Raw genomic sequence first — 26,851 nt, forward strand, 5'->3', positions numbered from 1 at the left:
CTCACAGAGTAAGAGACGGCAGGCGATGGGATCTGGGAAAACAACTTCTTCATTTAGCTAGAATGTTTATTGTGTGTGTGTGTGGAACAGTGGTGTTGTGGTTAGAGTACCGGTCTATGAACCCAGCAGCCTGAGTTTGATTCATATTCACAGCTATCATCAGCAGGTGATTATCTGGGCGGGCCACCCATATGTTGACTCGGCCTTAAATGAGATCCTGATGCGATGTGTCAACGTCAGCACGGGGGAAACAATGCGTCATGCCAGTCTTAATATATGCTCACGTACAGGCATGTATCCCACCAGTTTGTTAAAGTGTGCATGGGTGAATATTTGCCTTTACCTCATGTGTACTGTGGGTGTGTATTTGCGTGGTGGATCATTAAAGCAGCGGTCCGTGTACTGCCCTGTGGACCGCTCAACCCACACGTTTGATTCTCGCTCACGGCTGGCATCAGCGATGACGGATATCCGAACTGGCTACAGGGGCCGCTCTTTGGTCGACTCTGAAATGATGACCTTTGTACGTACGGTGAACAAACATCGCGAGTGGCCGTTATGGGCCTCAACTTGAGCACGCGAACAGACGATATTTCTCAAAATGCCTAGGAGGCCAAATGGGCGATATTTGCATTTTTTTGTGTGTTTACCCAATTCTTTGCCTTTTTCGATGCATGGTACACAGGTGCTCACTAAAAGCACAGCCCTTATCTATATATCCATGTGTGTGTTCAGTGCGTTTGTGCATGGTGGTTATGACACCGCCTAATCTTGGCAATGTTTTACGAGAGGCAGAAAATGGGTCGTACGATTTTCAGTACACGAGACGACACACGATGTGTACCTTGAAGTGCACGCACGGTGTGCGCGTGTGCGTTCGCAAGCATCCTCATCCACTGAACGTGTTTTCACCGAGCGCAATTTTTTCATGCCGTAAAAAATGGCAGCAAAAAAAAAGTGTTTGCCAGGAATTGTGAATACATAAAACAAATACTTTAAAATTTAATGAGGTTCCAAAAAGAACGTACAATTCAGAGGTTTGTTCGTCCCTCACATCTGCTGAGATAAAACACTTCATTTAGCTCGTGTTTCCAAAGTAATGTAGCAACTAAACATTGTTATAATTGCTCTATCTCTCTACATACGCTCACGGATAATTATTTTCAACATTTAACTCGTGTATATGGCTTCAGTTATGCATCCTGAATGTACCGTACCTCAGCATTTGTATAGAAACACAACCACAGCAGTAGCAAGTCTGTGGTTTAGTCTCCCAATTGTATTCAACTTCTCAGCACAATGTGTTTCACAAGCCTCACTGCTGCTGATGAGACTCAGAATGTGAAACATGCTGCAACAAACGGCTGCCAAACAATATTGGTCTGGAATGCCAATCGGATGATGGGATTACAAAAAAATAGATCTGTATTTAAATGTTCAGATACAAAATGGCGTTTTGCTTATGTATGTAATTGTTGATTTTCCATGTGCGTGTGTGTGTATGTTACTTCGAAAGGTTGTCACTGTAAGACTCTAAGGGAATCATTAATTACTGGTCACTAAGTAATTCGCTGGTCACCGAGTGACCAGTGGACTGAGTTACGGATGCAGAGGAATCCAGGGGATGATGGGACAGATGTACGAGCGACTTTGGAATTCAACAAAGTAGAATGTCGAGCACTCCACTGTGACAAGCAGGTGCTGACAGTGTTAAGACTGCGGAACATGTGGAATTTAACATCAACTCGGAGGAGATAACCTTTGCGATGGCAGTAAAAAGTACACATCTGTTCGTTTTTCTCTGTCCAAGTATTTATGTGTCTATATACACACACACACATCTTACTTGCAACAAAAAAAAGAGAGAGACATATTGGAGCTCAAAGAACTCCAGCCTTGGTCAAATAAATAAAAGCAACCGGACTAATCTGTGTCTGCATCAACAACACATGGAGTGCTCTCTCTCTCTGTCTGTTGTTTTAATCGTGATGAATGTTGTCATTGTCTGCATGTGGCCATACCACACCCTTAGGCATTGCTGGACGCGCCTCGAAATGGACACAACTGCTCGGGGCGGTGATTGTCAGAGTGCGGTGGCCCACGATGCTCCTCCAGGAGGCCAGCTGGGCTGCGATCCAAATGCAGGTTGATCCCGGGCAATAACGAGGAACGTTCATGCCGTGTGTTATGGACGTTAATGAATACTCTTTGGTTCTTTCGGTAAGAAATAAATTATTTTAATTTAAATAAATTATTCTAATTTATTTCTAACTACGTGACTTTACCGAAAGAACAAAAGAGTTTGGATTCCTGCATTCACGAAAGCCTCAAATCACGCTAGTGGATGTTTTGCTAGTGATATTTAATCAAAACAAAGAGGTAAACTTCCCTGATTAAACTACCATAACCCTAACATCGAAATGACCCCCACCTAAAACCTGATAGCTGCTGCGTTTTTTTTAGTTTCGGCAATATGAATAATTTTGTATTACTGGTATTTAGAGAGAGAAGTGAATGAGTTTGGTCACGAGGGATGTGGGGGAGCTGGGTGGTCCAAGGAAGTTTTTGTGTCGGCCGAGTGGTCTGAGGGCCTAACAAGTTTTGGGAACACGGACTTGGAGTGTGTGTATAACATTAGCTGGCATGAGCTCACATATATTATTAGTATTATTGTGGCTTATGTGTATTATCAACTCCATGCTGATCAACTCTGGTATTCCCTGTGATTGTGTCTTACCCCCTCCCCCACCGAGTTCTCATAAGCTTGCTCAATTCAATAAATGTTTACACTCTTATCTACCTATAACTATGATAACGTCATTTGTTGCTGTCCGCTGGATACTTTTGAGCCTATTGTGCCTGTGCTCAGAAATTGCGATAAAAAAATACATTTGAATCCGAAATTGTACGTGTTGTACGTGTTCATTTCCCACTGCCGTACATAAGGTGTCATTACCAAGCAGCAGACAAGGTTGATTTAATAGCAATTCAAATAGATGTTCAAAGAGTCGTCTTGCTCAAGCTATCGTGGGATGCTATTAATATCCATCCTTTGCTGGGCGGAAGCGAGTGAGGAACGGTTCAAAATTCAATGGGTGCGGAGCCATTTGTTGACGCAAGTCGGAGGGACTTGTTGACTATCCCACATCGGTTGTAATCTCCTGAACGCTTTAGACAAACGTTGAACTTTATTTCAAGCCTACCGTCTATCGGTCAACTCAGACAGAGATGACAAACGTGAATGACTCAGGCAGGCTTATGAGCAAAGGCTCCCCACAATGCCCGCCAAGAGCATTATGACTCAACTCCTAGCCCGTGCACTTACCCGACCCCTCGGCATTCCGCGCATTAGGCCGTTTAGGACAGAGCTTCTTGGATGACACCGCAAGAAGTGGCCCTCAAGAGTTTGCTTACTGACCCCGCCGATACCTGACCCAAACATTGCCCTGGATTGCTTCGGATCAGGTTGCTGAAGTGTAGGAATCTTACGTCCGAAACATTTTTTTTTAATGCAGGATGCAGTGTGTGCTGGATTCGTGTCCCCGCACTTCATATGACCCCCGGTTAGCAACACCGCCCCTGCGTTTATTGAAAGGCGATGTAACTAACAACCACGTTGGACATTGGTACCTTCAATTGGGATATGCCGATGTTATGTTAGATCGGTGAACAAATGTATTGTTTTCAGCTCGTATATAAGGGGGCCCAAGAAACTAAGTTAACGAGTCGAAGGGACTAAATCAGGAACCAGTCTCTCTACAAGGACAGCCACAGTTGAGTGTTCATTAAGTGGTGCTTGCTTTACGGATTTTAAATGGGATGGGCTGGTAAAATATAGCATAATGGGAGGTCACTTTTCCAACTTGCCCATTTTCTACATGCAATGGTAAGAGATCTGTAATGTTGTCGCTGGAGGATTGAGAATGACCGTAAACCAGTAACCAATTAGTCACGTGACTTCCAATTTCACTTTGCGTTTGCGTATTTTTGCAACGCCATTCATCGTAAATGCACTAGTCAACGCGTAATTCGGATTTTGCCTTACTTAAGAAATGGAATGTTGGTGTTTTTATATACGCGTGCTCTATCATCTGTAAATTTCACCAATCAAATGATCCTTCCTTGATGAAAAATTGGCCCAGTTTTGTGCAAGCTAAAAGCCAATGGAATAACGCAAGAAGGACGAAACTAAAACCGAACTGCTGAACATAAGGGATCTTTGTTGCATTTCTCAAACCCAAGGAACAGGCCACTGCATTGCTGTGGAAATAAATGTATCAAAAGAATGTTCCACTCCTGCGAATTCCCTTAAGAGTGCCATAACATACTTTCAGTGCATTGTAATTGGAATGTTGCGCTCATATAATTTGTGACACTAGCAATTGCCCGTCTAATTGGCTACAAAACAATGTGGGCCTGGAAACACTGTGCCGAGTCCTTTATAGTCATTTGCCGTAAAAAAGCAAGTTTTATTCTCGAATGTTTTACGCGTTTGCAATTAAGGTAAAATCCCAAGAAAAAAAAACTATAATTAAAAACGAAGCGCACCTCTTACGAAATGCATTTCAAAAGTGGAATTTCAGTTCATGCTGGCAAAGTTAAAGTCTGCAGAATATGCTAAGAGCGATTAATGGGATCGATGCAGGCATTGACACTGAAAATGTAATTAGGAGTACACTCTTTCCTTCACCATGCGCAGGGACCTGCCAATCGATATACTGCGGTGTACCCTTTGATACTGCCGGTAGGATGGAGGTGGAGGATGTGAGAAGTTAACCCGTCGTTTCAATTGCTACACTGGGAGATTGAACCGGCGACATCTGAATTGCAAGTCCAGTGTGCTCGCCATTGCACCACGGCAGGCGGAATCCTAAATGGACTAAATAAATCCCTTGAAATAAAAAGGCGGATGATTTTCGCAGGATACATGCTTTGGATAGTATACAATAATGTAGTATGTACGTTTTTTTTTTCTTTTAAAGTACCATAGCATTAACATATGACTTATCCTAGGTGTGCATGTGTTTATTGATACGGATGGTACCGGACATTTTGAGAACGCGATACAAAATGTATATGGGTACACATTCTTCCATGAAACTTTGGCAATGCAGTCACAGGCCACTCGTAGATCTTCACATTATATTGATAGATGTGAAATTAGCACGGGATATCCCTTTCAGTTTCTCGTTAAAGTCATTCTGTAGCATCCTTAGCACATTTAGCTACAAGAATGGGCATTGATTGAATTCAACACAAATCCTCTAAACTTCTAAACAAAGCAACAGTCTCCACACTATAAAAGCACATCGCTTAATTATGCACTCCAGTAAATAGACACAAAGTAGTAGGGGGGGTAGGGGGGTGGGGGGGGGAAAACTGCTGTCGATCATGTGACACCGCTCGTGAATAATTGCGCACTTCCAACTTGTCGTCCCATTCCAGCCGCTGACCGAGGGATTTTGATAACGAGCAGCACTTAGGCGAGTACAGGAAAGGGCAGGAGAAGGTGTTAAATGCGGCATGCGAGTAAGTACCCGCACCTCCGATGAGCACGGTTGGCTACGTACGGCGCGAAAGAAGTTCAACGTACATAAAGAGTTGACGAGGCTGACACTTACCCTCTTCCAAGGTCTGGAAGTACATCTTCCCGCTGTAGCGGCCAAAGCCAGAGACCGTTCGAGCGCGGACTTGGAACACGTAGATGGTGCCAGGCTGCAGTCCGTCCACGCGGGCCGTGTTGGTCTGACTCCTCATGAACGAGGCATTGCGCTCATCCTGGCTCTGTCCCGAGGGTGATAACAAGTGAGGGGGCGTTAGTCAACAGCAAGCCCAATTTCTGCCGACTTATTTCTATCATCATCTTAATCGCATTCCTTATTATCTCAATGATCAAGCTGCAAAGACTAATCGTGGGAAGCACCCATCAAAACAAAATAATAGCACAGGCCGGGGAGATAAAAAAGTAAGTTTCGAACAACAAAAATAAATCAGTAAAACGCGCTCAGACTTTGCGCATCGTGCAAAAGAAAAGTCCATCAGCAGTGCCAGAACGTGAGCACTTTCTTCAGGAACTGCGGCGGTACGACTGCGGTTGAAGCCGTGGAGCTCTCCGCTGCATTCTCGGGTTTGCTACGAAGCTGAACCTTTCGCTCCAACTAATGGGACAAGCCGGCTCCTGAAGAAGCCGCCTGCGGTTGTCCTATGTAGCTCAACCGCTGAGATTTAGATGAGGAACTTCCACCGCTGAGAGGAACGTCATCCCGTTGCTCATTTGAGCAGGGAGACACTACGATTTTAACGCGATGAGAGTGAATCATGATGGCAAGAATGATAATGGAAAGCATCTTAACATGTAAATGTGTTATTCGATGTTATATCTACATCAAAAGCAATCGTATTGTTTAACAATTTTTAATTTAAATACATATCTATCTACCTTTACCTTTTCGTAGTAGCGTAATTCGTAGTCAAGAATGATTCCATTTGGCTGCTCAGGTTGTGGCCAGGACAGTGTAATGCTGGTCACACTTGAAGTCACCTGGTGGATTATGGGAACTGAAGAGGGAGCTGAAAATACACGCGCACAGACACACACACACCATCGGTGGGCTGTCTACAAAGAAAATCCGATAGCACTTCCTACGCAATTTGACACAGATGCTGAAGAATGCAGCAGAACAGTGAAAGAGAAAGGATTATATATTTCCAACATTATTACATTCAAACTAATCTCTCTCCGGCGTTTGTGACCTATGTTTCCCGCGCGAATGTTTGCATTTTTTTTTATTTCATGACCAATAAAAACAAACTAATCTCTCTTCCCACCTTCCTCACCGCTCTCTTCACTCCACCACCCTTTAAAGCCCCCCCCTCCTCCTCCAACGCTTACTCTCAATGGGATTCTAATGATGAACAAAATCGACCAACGCATTAATGCTCTGCACCGGCCTGATGTGTAGTCGTGCCTGCTAAATGGCATTCGCGTAAGCAAGCCAACTTGGTCTGCGATCCCAAAAAAATAACTCCCTGACCCTTCTCATCAATTGATCATTCAATTCCAATCACCTCCGCAGCCCCCGGGTGTTTATTTATTTATTTTGCTGCTATGCAGCGAGGCGGCAAAAGGTGAGAAGCACGATTAATGCAAAACGCACGTTTTTGTCTACATTCTGAAGAACCGCACAGTGCAGGCAAAGCAAAAACAAAACCACGACAGCTCTTTAAAATTAGCACGCTATTAAGTAGGTTTATGGAATTCACTTAGGTTAACATTTAACAAAAAAAATCCATTTACAGGCAGATTGTGATTTTTATTTGGTACAATGCTACACGTTATTATGAACGCACAATTAAAATTGCTGTCCATTAGAATTGTGTGCTACTCTATATGGAAAACGAGTGAAAATTAAAAGCAATAATAGAACGTAAACATCTGTGACCTCGTTTCCAAGTAACATTCAGACATTCGAAAAATCATTCACCTACTAACGTCCAAAAATTGTATCACATTACGAAAAACGTTTAACACCTGCACTTTTTATTATTTGTCTTGGAAAATAACCGCTGCATGTGTTTAAAGTTTGGCTTTTAAAAATAACGACGTACGAACACAAACCGACAAACACTAAACGCCTACAGCCAGCAAAATAATCGCGGCGGCTTAACGTGTTGCCACCTTATTTGTTTGCACCCCCCCATCTCCAATTGTATTTGCCGCACTACGTTTCAAACTAACTCGTCTCATCCCCAGCCTAGTGGAAAGGGAGGCATCTTCAGTCATGCCAAGCACATACTGAGCCCTAAGCCATGCCGGCAAGAGGGCAATCAATAAGGCAGACAGCGACAGTTGTTGGATTAAAGTTTTCTCAAACGTGAGGCAACCGGTTAATGAACTTGCGCTTAGATTCTGTCATTTATCCAGAGGACAGGTGGGGTACATTATAGGGCTTTGCAAAGCGAGTTATGCCAGCGCACAATCCCAAAATGCTCTGCAAAGCTTTGCTTAGCCCTGCCAAGATTAAATTATGCCAGGCCATCGATAGGGAATACCCACCACAGATGCTTTTGGAACATTATGATTTTCGTCTTGCCATATGAGTGTTTTCAAATCTAAATGTAACATGCCAATCCCCACTGGAAGGGAACAAAAGATACGATGGGTGGTCCAAGAGTGTGTTGAAAATGAATAATTTTAATGGGAAAGAATGCCGCTTGTTACCTTGTTAAATATAGAAACCAGTAATGGCAAAATTCTATATTGTATATACATGCATGATGCCAACATATATTAAGACAGGCAGTCAATATGTTGAGCTTAGAATACCAACAGCAACGGCAGATACATTATTTGTTTCCAATCAAGCAAAGCCTAACAGGACTGCAACTTCCTTCGACATAATACATGGGATGAAAGTAAACGTAATTGTAATCACCATTTATCAATTACCATATTTTATTTTTGGACGTTACTGTCATTTATCTACTGAGAGCAATGTGACATTTACTTTATTCCTAAATAATATAAGAACTCCAGGCAAATCATTTAGCTAATTCTTATACAAAAAACGCCACAGCTTAGTGTTGTAAAATATAAAAATATATATTTACAGGAAATCAAAAACAACACTTCTTATAAGCCCAGACATGCATGTACTTTTTTATGTATTAAAATTAAAACAGCCTAAAACAATATGAAGCCATTTAAATGGTTCAAGCACTGCATATTAACAACACTTTCAAAATTAATTGCAAATATGCATGCATGTTTTAAAACAGGGTTAATCACGTGTCTGCCTGTGCTTGCACACCACTGCAAACAGTCCCCTTAAGTTTTACTTGTGTGTACACGTAAAAATCATCCCTGGTTTGGAGAGAAGTTATGTTTGTCTATGCACACGTCGAAGAAGCAGCAGGAGCATTCTAGCTGGAAGCAATGTAAAGTCCATTACCTTCAGATTCCTCTCCCAGATGAGGTCCAAGAATGACTATATGATCAAATGAACAATAATGGCGGGTACGATGGGCCGAGAACATGAATACAAATAACAACAGAAACAAAAAGGGAGGGCAAAAAAAGTACCATTAGAAGCATTCAAAGTAAACCAAAAAAGTGGTGAAAATAATTGCAAGCAAATTTTTTTTGTGGCTTCGTACACCAAACACAAAACAATGAGAACGTAAGAGAGAGGGCGGGGGGGGGGCTAGAACTGGCAAACGGTTAACGTCACATTGGTATAAATGATCTGTCACGAAATTACGTATATGAATTACACCTCTGCTCGGTGCAAACGCATTGCCATTTAGGGGTTGGAACGTTTATGCACGGAGCGCCCGTGTAGAATGCCACACATCATAAAACACAAGTCGATGTGTGTCTCCCCCTGCCCAGTGTGGCGTCCATGCTCTTTGGTGGATCTGCCTGGCTGGTGATGATGCCCACATTGTTAGGCTGTGGGCCAGTTTCTCCTAGCAGAGCCATTTGAGGCTCAACTGCTGCCAGACTTTACCATGCAACCCGCCCTCTCCCTCCCCCCCAAAAAAACAAATCAGATGGCAGTTTGATGAGAGTTAATAGGCACACCAGGCACTGAAGTGTTTATCCGAATAATTATCAACTAAGCAACGCAAGCACATTTACACATCTTACTGGCATCGCGTTCAAACTAAAATGAATAAATGGCGGTTTGAATGATTAATTGTACACATATTATGCATTTTTACAGCGCAGTGAATCCAGCAGATGTGATGAAGTGTATGAGACCAGTACTTGACTACAGCCTGGCAAGGTGTGTTGAGTGTAGTGCATCGTTCCTGTATACTTAACCCTATCAAACAAGTGTGCAATTTCCATCATAAACCTTGAGCAACCTACAGAGATGGGCACCCCCTATCTTACCTATGTCGTGTATAATCTTACAAACGTTTATACGAGCCCCATGAAATAGTATGACGATTACAGTACAGTATAATATTATGCATTGTACACAGATAGCTCATGTACCTGTAGTCAAGTCAATTATGCTGTTGGTTAACACGTGGCACCTTGCTGGCTCAAATCACCATTACATCATTCAACATAAAAAAATGAAATCCAGTAAACAACAAATTGAAGCAAGTTGTGGCTGTGAGTTAGTTGTTACAACCCTTCAGTGGAACTTTGAAACAAGATACCAAAGTCTATCTAGGACATTTTTTTGTTACTAATTATTCAGACATCGTGGTGTGTGTGTGTGCATCAGTATATTAGGTTTACTCAGCCTCAAATTAGTACCTAGTGCGACATGTACAAACACTACCACTAGGGAGACAAAGGCGGCAGGGCGTGGTGTCGGCCACCCAGCCCCTCGTGTGCCACAGTGCCGGCCTTAATTAGGTGCTCGCTAACAGCACTTGCCCCAACAGTCTGTTAAGGCTATACGGGGGATCTTAGTATATTACACATGCATGCCACATTGAATAACGCCAACGTCTATGCAAAAGCACATCGATGGGAAGTCTCGGGGGAAGAAAAAAAAGAGGCAAATAATACTTAAATGTAATTGTACTGCCTGTCCATGATTGCATTATAAGTCCCAGGGTGTCACTCTTTTCCAAGATCGCTATGCAGCATTCAGAAACAGAACGTGTTGTTATTGACAGATGCAAATGTCTTAAGCGTGTATGCCAACTCTGATCTTGAATGCATGGGATAATAGGCTCACTTAACCATACAAAAGGCTGATTGACAGTTGCTAACAAGTTCAATTACCGGAAAGTCTTTAATTAGAAGAAAATTATGTTCATTAATAGAACATCTGACATGTTTACTGGCAGATGGAAAAACTGTATTCTGGCCAAGAAATATCAATCGGTGATTTTTTTTTGTCCGTCTTTGGTGCCAATTTTATTTCAGACGGTGAAAAAAAAAAATCACCGTGACAGGTTTTGGCTATGGACAAGGCGTTGGAGAAGAGGGAATGGCTATACGGAGCAGTGGACCTACTTTGCGCGAGGCCAATTCTTAACAGCTTGCAGACAGCGTCGTCCACGTGAGCAAAACACGTGAGCAAAACACTCGCCGCACCCGTGCACCGCGCTCACTGAAGCAGAGGCATTCGATTACCACTGACGGCATCGGTGTTACACGGCAGCGCAAGAGCGACCTTCCGATTGCCTTCTATTGGCTTTTGCACCACGCGTTGTTTGGGCACGGTGTCCGATAGACGCTCCTCTCGAAGCGCCCGGGGAAAGCTTCGCAACGTGCTGAGAGTTACTGAGGAAATCAAGCCAGCAATAAAGATGTACTGGACATCTGTGAACAAAATAATAATAATAATAAAGTGCCTCGTAGCTCATCGGATTCCTCCGGCCTAAGTTAAGTTGGCGATTCCAAAGAAGCTCCCTGTGGGCACGTGGGGGGGGGGGGGTGACACGACACTGTGCGTGCCGCCGAACAACGCGCGCCAAAAGCCACAGACAACGCCCCAACGCTATCCTATGAAATCCGCTTCACAGTAACGGTCTCCCATCGCGGTCGGGGACCCTTCCTTGTGCGTGTTCAGCATTGCGGAGCATTATTTTACTTCCAAAACGGATAGACTCGAAATGCTCAATAATGGGTTATATATCTATAAAATATATCATAATAGCCCAAACAACACTCACTGATTCTCTGCAAATTTGGATTGACAAATGAGCACGGTTGGCTACGTATAGCGCAAAAGAAGTTCAACGCACATAAATACATACGTAGAAACAAACAAGGAACAAGTGCAAATGAAACCCAACCGTTACAGGGCCCCGTGCAGCTTTGCTAACTGTGCACCTAAAAGCTGCCTCGCCTATTGAGGGCTGCTCTCTATTTATGTTTGCGAGAAACTGCAATGTGTGCTCCATTCAAAATTTCCTGGCAGAGTTTGCCAAACTCTGGGTGAGAGGCTGAAGCAGCAACAACCACTCCGAATAAAAGGGCTCCAGTAAATTGGGCGACTGAACAAACAGCATTTTTACGCGAGGCCCTTGAATAAAGAGGAAGCGGCACTGTTAACAGTTTGTGCCCACAGGGTTTGAAGAGCAGAAGGAGACCCTTTTAACACTACAAGCAGGCTGAATCAGCAACTGTGAAGTTGTAACGAGCTGGAGTTTGACAAAGGACCATGTAAGGGTCCCTTATATAGCAACTACAAGCGCACACACACACACAAAAAACGACTCCACACTTCCTACAAAATCCACACGAATTAAGCCGGCAATAAAGACACTTCCGGATGAAAATAAAAATAACGGGGAGATAAAAAAAAGTCTCCATCCGTTGTGTGGAAAAGATACCCGACACAGACATCACTCATAGACGCAACTACAAACTTGGTCACTCACAAATGAATATGCACGTTTCACGTTAAGCGATTTCATCTTTTTGAAAGCTGTTGCGGTTTTATACGAGACTAAAACTCCGCTCAAAATACGAGGCGACCAAATCCATTCTGCCGCTCTGAATGTGCCAAATCTCATCGGCTTTCAAAGCCAAGGAGGGCCGAGCTTGGTTAGCGTTTGGATGAGTGACTACCAATGCATAGCAGGTGTTGTGCCATGGTGGCAAGATGTTAAATACCTCGCCTGGTATACAGGAGGTCGTGGATTCGATTCCCGACCCTCACACAACTGTATATTTTCAGTTTGCATGTTCTCAATGCGGTCACGCGGATTTCTCTCTCAACGTGGATTTTTCTCCGGGTCTTCCATTTTTTCCCCCCGCCACATTTAGAAACTTGAGTTTTCGAGTATGTGGCAGCTAGACATTTCTACGAGATAAACCACTTTGTTGAGTGACCATTTGCGATCAAGTTCTGAAAACGTGCTATATAGCTCAGTGGGCCTTACCCTGTAAAATAAAAAAAAATCTGTTTAGTTTTTAGTTCATATGGCTGCTAGGGGACTTGTGAGGAGCTAGGAAAAGGCAACACAGCAACAGGCACGTCCACAGATAGATGTGGTCCTGTTACTGGATTGAGTCGGTCTGTGCATTATATCTATGCGAGCCAAGTTTTGGGTCCTCATCCACTAATTTGTGGGGATTCTCTGCGTTCCCCGGTTTCCTCTCGCCGAGTGAAACACGCAAAATAAATCCCATAGACCACGAAGTCTGCCTCCACGTGCTTTGATGACGTACTGGCAGCATTTCGTTTTTTTTGTCACCAGGCTACTCCTGAAGGCGCCCATGCTGGTTCACTCACCCACACCTCAACACGAACAAACACGTTGCTGATCAACTCCCAGCCGTATAAAAAAGGATTTAGTACAAAAGAGATCTGGGTAAATCTGCAAGGAGCCTTTGTACGGTGTAAAGCATTTCAGACCGTAGACTTTTTTTAATTTAAACTAATCAAATAAGCACGTGGGCAACTCCACCGGCAAACAATGAATTGATGTATGGACGATTATGTCACTCTTGACTTCAATGTCAATTTCCCACCATATTGCGTGCTTTATCAATTCTAGGCAACGTTACGAGGGCGTCTGTGGTATCTGACCCATCGCATCTGCGCTCGCTGGCGCATTGACAAGCTCGCTAACCACTGGGCAATCAATCCAGCCACCGCCTGTGACATGCTGCGAGAGTCGTCTGGGCAAGTGGCTCAATTATGTCTGCATTGCAGTGGTTGGTGGTACGACTGTGGTGGTGAAATGTTAACTACCGGTCCTGGTATACAGGAGGTTGTGGGTTCGATCCCGACTGACGCCTGTATATTTGTGTGCCATCCCTTTGTGGCGGGATGGTCACTGCGTTTTCTGGTATACAGGAGGTCGTGGGTGTGTGGGTTCAATTCCGATCCTGACACCTGTATATTTGAAGTGTGCATGTCTCTCCACTGTGGTCGCGTATATTTTCCTCCGCGTCCTCCGGTTTTTCCCTCCACATTTAGAATGAACGTGCGTTGAGAGTGTTTGGCTGTTATACATTTCCACGTGATAAGCCTCATCGTTGAGCTATCCTTTGTGGCCAGATCACTTCTGAAAACGAGCTTTATAGCTCGGTGGGCCTTACCTGGTAAAAATAGTTCATTTTTATCGTTTTAGTTTCCTGCGCTGTGAATACAGCAACTTGAGCTTAATTCCCAGCCACGGATAACGAAGGGGGAAGGGGGGTTGAATTGAAATCTGAACCAGTTCTGGGTACCCCACCTTCACCAATTCGCACTGACCAGTGTGGTGAAGTATAGTTAAACACCCCCCCCCCCCCCCCCATGACGGACATGGTGCACTGTGTATGTCGGTGCCTAGGAATGGATTGCGTTAGAGACTACGTCCACAGGGGTGGTGTAGCGGTAAAATCAGTTTGTGCGCTCATGCTGGACGGATTGCTTCATCCCATAATCACGAGAGGTGGCTGCAGCTTCGGGAGGCCTTCATCCAGTAGTTGATTAATCATGGTTGATGATGATGGTAATGTAATCATGAGCACCTACTTAGGGCGATCACAAACATGAAGCGAGTGCTTTGTATACATATGCGTGTTTTGCTGCAGACTTCGTAAAATAAAGGAGCACTTTGTAGGCAAAAAAGAGTGGCTCGCAAACGTTTAAAACTCCTCACCCAACTGGGCTACAAGGTGGCCAGGAGATGGATTTAAAGGGCGTGGATTGAATTCACCTGTACATGAGGTCTGTGCACTACATATATCTTTGTGTGCATGGGTTTTCTGTGGGTACTCGGGTTTCTTCCCAAAGGCCAAATGCCAATTAATAAAACTGGTCAAACATGTCAAGCCAATGGAGGGCCGTCGAGCTAAAGATTATTTAAACTCAGTGAGTATAAACCAAGGGCATTGTTTTTGTCAGATATACAGAACTGATTCATAGCGATCCTAAAGGAAATCACAAGTTGCATTATACGTGACAAAGGGTTATTGAAAACACGGGGTTACTATGCGGTTTAAATTTGTCAAGAATAAGGGTTTTTAATTGCAAATATGCAAAAAAAATTCGAGTGTGGATTAAACGTGAGTATACATAAGTAAAGAAATTTGTGCCATTGTACGCGCTGGAGATTCCATATTTCATGGGAAATTTATCTCAAATCTCACACTCTGCCAGCCAAGGTTGCGGGTGTTAAAAATACCCACATTATACCTCACCACAAGCAATTCATCAAATGGCTTAGGGCAGTCTACTCATTTCACAGACTGGTGGACAGAGGCAATGGAGGAAGCAGCAACTCACCCAGGATGTAAATGCCTTGAACAGGGTCGCTTTGCATTGTGGGTACGTTGTCCTTGTCACAACAATGGAACGGTGCTCTCCAAATAAACGGCAAAGGTTCAGCGCTGCAATTGCATGCTCATACAGCTGCTGGCGGAAAGGCCTCCTTTAAAGGGGTGCTCTAGAGGGCATTTGACCTTCTCTTCCATGTTTTCTCTACACCTCCGGTGAGCACGGTTGGCTACGAACGGTGCAAAATAATTCTAGATTTGAAGCTTTCGTGACTGCAAGGATTCATATTCTTAGGTTTTTTCGGTAAAGTCACGTAGGTAAAACATCAAAATTAATAAATATAAAATAAAATAAAAATCACGACGTTTCGGAGGCAACGGAGACTTGTGTTGCCTCCGAAACGTCGTGATTTTTATTTTATTTTTATTAATTTTGATGTTTTACCTACGTGACTTTACCGAAAAAACCTAAGAATATGGTGCAAAATAAGTTCAAGATACACACACACACATGTGCTGGGCAGACATCTGCACTTTTCCCCACCATACTCGGCCTGTCCCGATGGACTAACTGTAGTGCACCCTTTTGTCACTCCTAGGTGGACAGATACGGTGGGGGGGGGGGGTAACAGAAACTTGCTCCATTGTTTCCACTGCCGGCGGTGAGAAATCAAATGTAACTTGGAGACCCCTCTGCATTGCAAGTCCAGTGCACTAACCGCTACACCACGGCAGAGTCCCAAACGTGATAAACTACGGGGAAAAAAACATCCAAGCAGAACAACCAATATCTTCATCTTTTAAGTAATAGTAACAACATTCGATTAGTGCTCCGAGCACTACCCCCCTGACTCCGCCGACACGATGGTCCGCGTAGTAAATTGGAGACGGTATTTCAAAGTTGTGGTGCGCTTAATGCCCCCTCTTGCTTTGAGCGTGTTGCTAAATGAGCCGAACCAGGGCACGCATTCAATGGGCAGCTGTGACAACTGTCACACTCGTGCTGGTGCGGAGAAGGACAACAGAACACAGAACTGCGGCTGGCCAGAATAAGGGGCCCCGTAATTATCCGCAAATATATCTCGCACAATCTCCACCGCAACTCAGAGGCTAACAGCACAGCGTCGACAGGAAGAGTAGACGTTTGTCATGGGCTGTGAATTTTAGAGACCCTTTGAGAAAAGGGGCTGAGAAAACAGAGCGAGGGCAGGTGAGCATCAATGAGATAGATGGAAACAAAAATGTGTTCCTTTATTGTCTAACCAGCGATGAGAGGAGTATAAATTGAGCGCGCAATGATGGTGTCATTGTTCAGATTGTGGTCGTCATCATCGGCAGCCATGATCACTCCACTGCTGGATAAAGGTCTCCCGAGGCTGCTGCCCACCTTGCTGGGTCATGTGATGCAATAATCGATCTATCGCCTCAACAGAAACCGATTTTACCACTTTGTCACATTCAGAGACGCATTGCAAGTACGGCTTTCAATAACTACATAGTGAAAAAAAATAGCCTTGAGAAGCAGGATTAATGGATGCCTATTATTGCATAACTCGTACTTAAACAGAAACGCATACATTCACATTGATACGATCAGGACTGCCATTAAACCGAATGAAAGACGAGGCGTTTGGCCTCATTCAAGCACAGGCTTTAACACAACCAGCTTCCGCTGCGGGTTAAAGAGCTGCAGTAAACGACATGCAAAACAAATAGCCCCGCCTATTAGTGAGGAGCACAGGCTGCCAGGGCAAATGCTGTTAATGAGCACCTATTAGGGCCACTGCTGTGCACAATAGAGGACTCGTGGGAACAGAATGCCCCTCAACCACCTTTGTCTGGAAACTCCACTTTCATCAGGTATGCATTTAAGGCCGAGTTCACCTAGAGGAGGGCCGGTGTAAATCTGGGTTGTAATTATTATCAATGCTGTCCATGGCCAGGAATCTAATGCAGACTTGCACTTGGCCAATTGTTTTTACAAGTGTATGTGTGTATATATATAGAGAGAGAGATAGATTCTCATATCTCTCAAGACAAACACATAAATGGCACAATACCTGCCTGCATTATGCATGCCAGTCTATCCAGTGGTACCAGTGAATGCATATATATATCATGACGCATAGAACCTCTCAATATTTTATTCGGTCCAAATTTACCCCACAGTTATGGCTGTCTTGCACTGAAAAGCCAACGGGGACAAACGTGTATGGATTTAAGTGCTTTGTCTCCTTTCTGGGATTTGTAAATATGAAAGCCTAGGGCCAGTTCAGATATCACTCACTCTGGGTGCACAGCCATGGCTGGGAATCAAACATCGGTCACAGCTCCTATTGTGCAATGCACTGTTGTGTATTTTATTGAGATCCACTTATCGGAGTCCAGAGTTGTGCTGGTTTTAAATTGATGTCAGTGTAACCACTTATACGGAAACATAACATGAATTACCATTGATAAACCATTGCTAACTCTTGTACAGCAATGCTATTGAGGACAGTAATAATACTAATTGTGGATTAAAAAGGAGAGCCACTTCTTAAAATAAATATTATCGTGAATCTACACTCATGACGGCTGAAAATCCAATTTAAATGTGCTTGAATCACAGTCTCAAGCCATCAGGCAAGTGTCAAGCACGGCTCTACCTATGCATTATGAACCAAATTAATAAGTGGCATTGTGACAGAGTAAACAGATATTTAAAAAATGGTGCATAGAGTTGGTGATGTCAGAACAATTCATGAAGATACGGGTGAAGTGGAGTCATTCGTGAAGTGACCCACTGCCAAAACTCTAGTACTGAAGTTATGAAGATTGTAATAAAACAATTATGTGCCAATTATCCACCACATTTCTCTGTATGCAAAAAAAATAATCAATGTTGGGGGTTAGTGGAACCAATGTAGGCAGGCTGGAATGTAAAACCCATGACACATACAAGCCCTATAAAGTTTACACAATTGTATTCTCTGGTATGTAGCGTCTGTAAACTTCCCCGGCAGAGTCAGAGCAAAGTGTTCTCATGACACGTATCATCGCTTTTTTTGAACTTTTAGAAGCAAAACAGCTTCATGTTTTATAGGATGGTTGCCACAAGTCTGCAGCAAACAGGGATCTAGTCTCCTAAAACTCAAACCTGCACAGTGACACCAACTTCACCGTGAAGCTCATTGCGAGTTTATTTTTTTAATAATCACTGAGTGACTGACATTTCACGTTAAGGGGGCATCTTTTGTGACCTGCCATCCTTTGGCAATTTGAAATGGAGTCGTCCAAGTTAACTTAATAATACTTCCTTATTTACTCTTGAAAGCCCCGACTGAGTTTTTAGACTTTTCTTTATGAGATGTCTGCTTGCGATGGCATTTCTCTGTGTGGGAGGAAACTCTTATGGCTGTGTGGGATGGGGGGGTGGAATCCACACAGCACGAAGCAATGAAACTCTAACTCCTCTGAGAAAGGTCAACAACTTACGTGCTGCACTACCTTTTACAAGAATCACCTTGCTTCCTTGCCCATAGGTGGTCTCATTTATGATGGTTCAATCTATATGCGATCCACCAACCCTATCGTAGTGGCTGGATAAGAAATATATATATTTTTTTTTTCACCACACTTAACCGAGACCTGCAAAATGTATGTCAGGTCCTTCTGAAACCGACGCAGTTTTATAAATATATATGCAAACAATAATGCTCCACGACTGAACAACGTCAGCGGCTTGTCTGCTTTGAAACAATCCACAATTATATTCTCCTTGGTTCTTTCGGTAAAGTCACGTAGAATGGAGTCTGAAGACTCTGTCTTCTCGACAGACCTGTTCTCCACCTGAGGACGGCTGCTTGCGTTGTGGCCGAAACGTCGTGAGAATTATTTTATTATGTTTATTTTTATTATTTTATTATTTCCATTCTACGTGACTTTACCGAAAGAACCAAGAAGATGAATCCCTGCAGTCACGAAAGCTTTACATCGAAATTATTTTCTCATTGTGCAATTGGCATGGTGTCTTGCGACAAGGAGTTCCATTCAGCACTCGAACACGGGGCAGTGTACTTTCACATCGTGGGAGAGAATTGTCCCCAACGACAACAACAAATAACTTCCCACGAGTTAACTTCCAGACGGCTCTTAACCAACAAAGAATTGGGGCACCCTCTTTTGCCCAGCGAAGAGTGGTTGCTGTAAAGCAAACAACGTGTGTGCTTCTCATCGTGTGACCCTAAATGTATGTCAATTGGCACCTCGGACACCTTTGCAAATTAGATGTTCCATCTTAAAGGATTAAGCAGGTGGAAATATTTGATTAAGCAAATACGAATAAAATAACATAAAAACGGTGCTCCAAGTTGAAATGTGCTGCTTAATATTCTGACATTATCAGAGATTGGCTTCCTTTGCTAAATTAACTTGTATCACACACTTTTGCTCTTTCACTTAATGTTTCCCAAATGTGTCTCTCGAAAGAAAAATAGTTAGTCTCAACGGACCCTCCCACTGGTTATAAATAAAGTCCATGATCATCCTGCCTGGATGCACACGTTAGCAACACTGGACTTGCAATCCAGAGGTCTTCTCGCAGTGAGATTTTGTCTCATTGCGTGGCAGCAGTCTCAATAACAGGCAAGTTTCTAAAAACCTTTTGTCCTCCGAGCAGTGTGAATGGGTAGGGCACCATGGTCGGTCAACCGGCATGTCGGTGCGTGACGGCGTCACGTGTGTGGCTACTCCCACCCCTTCCAAGACGTCAGGTCAGCTAGGAAGACGGCTCGGCGAAAATACCCTCTATCGGAGCTCTCTAAACGATAAGCGAAAAAATATTATGATTTTTAACCAGGTAAGGCCCACTGAGCTTTATAGCTCTTTTTCAGAAGCGTTGTGGCCACAAATGATAGCTCAACCAAGTGGCTTATCACTTGGACATTTACAGCAGCCGAATACTCTGAACGCGTGACGTTGATTCTAAATGTGGAGGAGGAAAAACCACGAGACCACGGCAAGAACACGCAAACTACAAATATACAGCAGCAGGCGTCCCTGTCAGGATCGAACCTACGACCTCCTGCATACCAGGCGAGGTAGTTAACATCTCGCCACAGTGGCACCCTTGAGCTTCCCTGCAGTGGAGTCTCCATCCACGAGCGGCGGCACGAGCGAGCAACTGCAAGGGGCCTCACCTCTTTCCCCGCCCGCCCCCCTCCACCCCAAACCTACACGCGCGCGCGTTCCGAACGACGGACTACGAGCCCACCGCTCTCAGGAACGCCACCACGGGAACAGACCCCACCCACCTCTCCGCGAGGGGACTCACCGGCCTGGTTGGTGGTGATGTTGACGGCGACCGACTGCGGCGGGTAGGGGCTCTGCTCCGACACGCCGTTCACGGCCTGCACCTCGAACGTGTACGGCGTGTGCGCCATGAGCTCGCTCACGAGCACGCGCGTCTGCCGCAGGCCCAGCTGGCGCGGCTCGAAGCGCACGGCCTCGTTGCAGCGCGTGCACACCAGGCGGTCCTTCCTGCACAGGCGGCACAGCACGTTGTAGGCCAGGTCCGAGCGTCGGCCCGAGTCCAGGGGAGCGCTCCACTCGAGCACCACGGACGTCTCGTTCACGCTCGACATGACGCCCCGCGGAGCCGACGGGGTGCCTGCGATCGAGGGGAGGGGAGGAGGAAGGCAGCGGGCAGAGATGGGAGCGAGCGAACGTGGTTAGCGCGGCGGCATCGGCTGAGGCAACTCGCATCTGCATGGCAACTACCTGAATGAGAATCACAATATGTATTGATACCTGTCAGGAATCCGATGAGCTATGAAGCTATTTTCAACGGATGTCCAGACGTGTCACAGATGTCCAGTAGTTTCGCGGATATTCATGAACACGGCCGTAAACGAACGAGACTGCACGTATGTACATATACGTGCAGTCTTCTTTCGCACCGTACGTAACCAACCGTGCTAAACGGAGGTGTGGGGGGTGGATGACAAACTTAAAACAGAAAGCAATTCTCAAGTTTGAACGGACACTGAAAAGTGCACAAAGCAGAGTGGAGATTTGCACGCTGGGAATGACACCGGGAGTCAGGAATGTGTGGATTAGAGAACCGACAAAGGTCAATGGTATGATTCAAACCGTTACGAAACGTAAGTTTCCATTGGCAGGACACGTCACTAGAAGTGATGATGGGCAACGCTTTGAGCACAGGGACACTTTGACCATCGCGACTTTACTTCTGGGTTTATAGGGGCAGCTGAACGTGAAGTAACCTCACGAATATGTTTCAAACGGAATGTAAATGTAGGCACACGTTATCACTGTGCTGTTAAATGCATGGCTGATCTTTGGACGTTGTCACGGGCTTATGATCCTGTTTACAACAAAAACCTAATAAAAAAAATGCATGGCTGATCATACCGGGCAAACTTTAAATTATTTAGTTCAGTTTATTTTATAACAAAATTATAGACCTCATAAGTCTTCTTTGATAATGGATGCATTTAGCTTGGAGTAAGTGGAGACCAATCACACAATGTTAGAGGCGCTGTGCACACCAATTAAAAATACTATGCGCAACAAAGACTCATCTTCTACAATGAACACATCGTTTAGAACATCCAAATAACTTGTGTCATGAACTCTAAATCGTAATCCTTCAATATGAATCAGGCTGTTGAGAACATTGTACAAACATACATCGTCAATGAAGCCGTTTCGTATTATGCCCCATTATCATTAAAAGTTACGTGATGTGCTCATATTAAATTGATTTTTTTAAAGCTTAAAATTGCTTTGTATTCGTACTTACCCAGGAAAGACTCAGAGTCTCATGGATTTTTTGCCAAGAAGGTCCTGCCAAGTGTTTTGTCGTAGGGGTTCATGATTTTATATTCCAGTGGAATAATTAGAATATTTAATGTATATAGATGATGGTGCATAAATATGACAGAAAACTTTTATATTCGTAATTTTGTTTTCATAGACTTTGTACAAAAGTTGTTAGAATTTATAAGTCTGAGCGTCTTTGGATAATGCGTTTAACCACGAGGTATTTCTTTACAAATTATCTTTTAACGAAATGATAGATATTTAAAAGCGATGTAATTTAAGCAATTTATTTAATATAATTATTGCATGGAAGGAATACCAATAATTACAATACTATGATTATTACCTCACATTTACCATCAGTGCAAAACTGATGCTATGAGTATAATTAATATGAAAAAAAATACTTTTATACAAACCATTGTTGTTGTTTTGCTCGATTATTATTTTTAATCGTCAATTAAATACTATATTACAAACCCATTTATAGAATGGCATTTCATTCATGATGTTACAATTACACAGCTAAATTACCAATGCATGTTCACAATGACCTATTGTATAAAACACTGCAGTGCATTGTGGGAAAACATTAACTTGTGCACACCGCGTGGAAAATGTAACCAAAAGAAAGAATGCGTGTCATATTGCACCGAGGTCACGAAACATTTGTGTCTGTGGGTTTGTGTGCGAACAGGCAGCAAGCGTATCGTCGCCAGCCATAATGTTTCCAACGCTGCATGAAGGCCTTCCAACAATCTGACCACCGCTCGTGAGCCTGCAATCCTATCGTTCCATAATCCACCTCACCTCTTGCACACGAGCAGATTTCCTTGCCCCATTCTCCACCGCGGTCATGTTCCCTCGTTCGGCTTACTACTCCATGACCGATCTATTGTCTATGCGCATTCAGACGTTGTCTTTCCGACAGACCTGTTCTACACCTGAGGACGGCTGCTTGCGTTGTGGCCGAAACGTCGTGAGAATTATTTGATTATGTTTAATTTTTATTATTTTATTATTTCCCTTCTACGTGACTTAGCGAAAGAACCAAGAAGATGAATCCCTGCAGTCACGAAAGCTTTAAATCGAAAATTAACGATCTATTGTCTCTTGCAGGGATTTATCCTGGCAAAGCCCACTTATTTGTCATCAGTCACTATGTCTCCGATTTATATTGACGGACACTTGCCTCTCGAAATAATCCCAGCATGCATCTCTCTGTACACTTGGCATATTTTTTTAAAATTTTGATTTTCTACTTGTCAGTGTTGTTGATCCAGGAGATATATACCAGTACAAAACAAATTCTTATGGAGGCACAGGAGGCAATTTCTCTTTCATAACCACGTTGTCTTTTCTAACATCACTCCATCCTGCCAATGCTTACTTCTTTATTTCATTGGTTTATCACATCAATTCCTTTAAAACGAGTGAATATTGACAACTGTGATGTCAGTAGAGAACTATGATTGCCAGAATGTTATTGGACAACAACAACATGTCTTGGGGTCGATCTCAAGACCTTTGAGGAATTAAAAGTTTATTTTTAAATGCATCTGGGTTACTTCACTTTTGACTACAGCAATAAAGTCCTATACAGATATTCACACTACAATTTTCAGTCGGCATTGCAATTAAAGTTATCGCAGCTTCTCTATTTTAATTTGCATTTAGATGGCATGATTGAAATCCACATTGTCTCATAGTTTCTTCATTAATAATGGTATTTGACAAAAAAAACGACTTTCCTTTGGCATGCAAAATTAGGAATGGTTTGCCAGAAACAAAATACCAATTTCATTTACTGCATTGTACATATATAATGAATGCCATTGTACAGATTCTACTATTGTATTACAGGGTCAAGTGCCCAAAAATGTGTGTTTTGTTCATCTTTTTTATTGCCAACAAGGCAAGGTTTCCAATCTCGTACTTGGGGCATAACGTCTCATTCTTGAAATGAAGCTTACAATTACACTTATGCACAATGGGGACCATTACTCTTGTTGTGGGAAACCATATTCGTAGATAATTGCCCTGGAAAAGCAGGGACTGATTGTGCAATGTGACTCTGATTTCGCAATTAATCGCGATCAACACGACACAATGAAAGAGGCTGGCAAAATATCGCAGGCAGTATCTAAAAAGTGTGTCTGATTACCCGCGAATTTCTATTATGCAAGCTATTGTTATGAATAACGGTATCGTTTGTCTGGCTCAAACGAGGACGCGCATATACACTTTAATCACAAGGCTATTACACGTATTTGCATAGGGCCAATTGGCTTAAGCACTGTCTCAAAATGTGTAGCTTGTTCGGGGAAATTATGAAGGTCAAATGTGAATGAGATGCTTGTGATTGGTTAAGAAAAATAAAAACAGCCACGGTCCCAGAATGCCCTAGTTGTAGTTTGGATAGCAAACAAGCCGCAGCACGAATCAGATGCAAGGTCTATTTGCTTCACATTACGTGCCGACGAAATGCCATTCAATATAGGACAACGATAAAATCCCCACATTCCTATGGAAGAGGATTGTATTATATAAGCTGCACTCAAAATGCGTTGCAGCAATTCTCTTCTACATGATGAGCATCAATCTCGTGGTGGAAATTCAACATTCTCACGGCAGTTGCCAGTCTCTGAGTGCAGCAGTCATCATCAACTCTGGATGAATAATGGGCTGAAATACTTTATAATCTCATTCATATATTGACTAAACAGATGTAATATCAAAATGATTTACCGTATATGCAAAATAAAAAAATAGAGCATCGCCAACAGATGACAAATGTTTTTGCCAATGTAGTCAATGGTCAAAACATGTATCACAAAATTATCAGTATTGTATACATTGTAAATTAAATGAAACCCATATGTAAGAGGTGGCGTTCCTTGCCTTCATTAACATCATGTAGTTCACCAGCGTTGCTTCAAGAAAGTCTGTCTACTGATGAGACATTGAATTACACAATTAGTGATAAATGCACTCCTAGAGGGACAAGCAGCCAAGGCGATTTGTGTACAACGTACTTTTTTGTAAAAATATTTTTGCATGTGGAGACCAAAGTATGGGACGTAGTGGCAATTCATTTCGTTATAATCGAGTGCAAACACTTGTGTCGTCAGATTACGTGAGAACTATGTAGAAGAGAGCAAAGTTCATTCTATTTCACCTCTGGGTATGAACTGGTAGTGTTAGAGACGTCACCTTAGAAGCCTGATAATGGCATTGGGTCTCTGAGACACCTAACCGACTCTAATGCAATCAATTACATAATAGACGTGAAATAAAAAGGGTAATACGTTAACAATGGACCGGAGTGATTCAACATCGCACTCTAACAAACACAGAGTGCCGATTTCATCTCCACATGATGACACACACTCTAGCTCGGGGTCATTATATATTTATATATTCTAACATATTTATATATTACAATAAACAAGGCAAGGGTCCACTGAGATAGGGAGACCTGTTAATGTCAAGAGGTTGAAGAGCATACATTGTTTTCACTGCTCTGCAAATTACTTGCAGAGATAGCTTCGCATTAGATCAATACTGGAAGCCAAAGGGCATTTTAAGATTATGCATCCATACCAACGTCTCAAATGATACCGATAGGAAAACTAAAATTCATTGCAATTGGGGAAAATGCAAATGCTTCTCAAAAAATAAACCTCTAAACCAGTGGTTCTTAACCTGGGGGGGGGGGGGGGGGTGCACGCACCCCCTGGGGGTGCTAGATGCCCTTTATGGGGGTGCGAGACATGGCCAGAATGTTTTAGAAGGCAAACCGTCGAAAACACAAACTCAGCATGGACACGTCAGTACAACTGCTTTGTTTCATCAAACCTAAATATGTATTAACAATATGCATGGTTTAACGATTGAGCACCAATGGGGTGCAAGACTACAGTAAAGGTTAAGAACCGCTGCTCTAAATGATTGGCTTAGAAAGCAAATAAGTATAACCCGTAAAAACAAAGTTTTTCACTATAAATCCTTTATATGCGTGGCGGCGAGAGTCCTCTCGTCCTCTGGCTTGAGATGGCTGCCACCTATGGGTCAGATGATTGTCGGCCAGTATTAAGCAATTGGTAATTAAATATTTAATTTGTTTTCTCTAAACAGTGTAAAATTTTGGAAAACATTTTTCACGAACATTAATTGTCTCGCACAACGAGTCTGTGTGAAAAATGTCAGCTCGATTGGATCATGGGAAGTGGGTTAAAAAACGACCGAAAGATTTGCACGGTCGTAAGCAAGCAAGCAAGCACGCAAGCAAGCAAGCGAACTTAATATAAAGGATTTAAAAAAAAACAAATTGCTATCTCCAGAAGCCACATCCTCTAATTGCTGCGCACAGCTCAAATTGTGTTGTGCCGTCACTCACAAGCAAGGGTAGTGAAATTCACGAGCAGGTACAAACCTCCCACCCGGTGCGCCCTTGAGAAATGGAATAAAAATTCAATCACCGCGAAATGGGTTTGCGCTTATTTTTCAGAGGCAGTTTTTCACCGCGCCAAATAACTACAAAATCGGAATCCATTCCAATAATCTGTTCTGTCGCATTCCCTTTGAAGATAGTTGACCTAAAAAAAGAATTGATTCCTGACCTACAACTTTCGAATTGCATTACGTAAAACCGCCCCTTGTTATTGTTGTTTATTTTAATTATCCATTTTAAGCGAGCTAAATCGAACTGCCGCGTTCACATTGCTCTTTCAAAACTCCGCCTTTAACAATCGAACCCTAATTGCAAATGTATTTGTTTTCCACAAACGCGTGTTTTTGCTATCCGCCTTGTCAAACAATGACACCTAATTGCAG

At 43.2% G+C, this 26,851-nt stretch overlaps 1 protein-coding gene across 7 annotated transcripts in view; it reads right to left on the bottom strand.

Moving 5' to 3' along the window:
* Positions 1-26,851, bottom strand: part of LOC144945026 (ephrin type-B receptor 2-like) — a 139,404-nt gene that overhangs the window by 42,926 nt on the left and 69,627 nt on the right. For 4 of the 7 annotated variants that reach the window (XM_078873194.1, XM_078873193.1, XM_078873197.1 and 1 more), the window contains exons 5-8: positions 20,505-20,840; positions 8,952-8,987; positions 6,446-6,570; positions 5,622-5,784 (exon numbers count right to left, since the gene is read on the bottom strand). In XM_078873194.1, the coding sequence (XP_078729320.1) occupies positions 5,622-5,784; positions 6,446-6,570; positions 8,952-8,987; positions 20,505-20,840 (660 nt within the window). The remainder of the gene's footprint in view (positions 1-5,621; positions 5,785-6,445; positions 6,571-8,951; positions 8,988-20,504; positions 20,841-26,851) is intronic. The other 3 variants (XM_078873195.1, XM_078873198.1, XM_078873199.1) reach the window with 1 other exon arrangement.

The sequence above is a fragment of the Lampetra fluviatilis genome, chromosome 36 (genome assembly GCF_964198595.1).
Source record: "Lampetra fluviatilis chromosome 36, kcLamFluv1.1, whole genome shotgun sequence".
NCBI lineage: Eukaryota > Metazoa > Chordata > Hyperoartia > Petromyzontiformes > Petromyzontidae > Lampetra > Lampetra fluviatilis.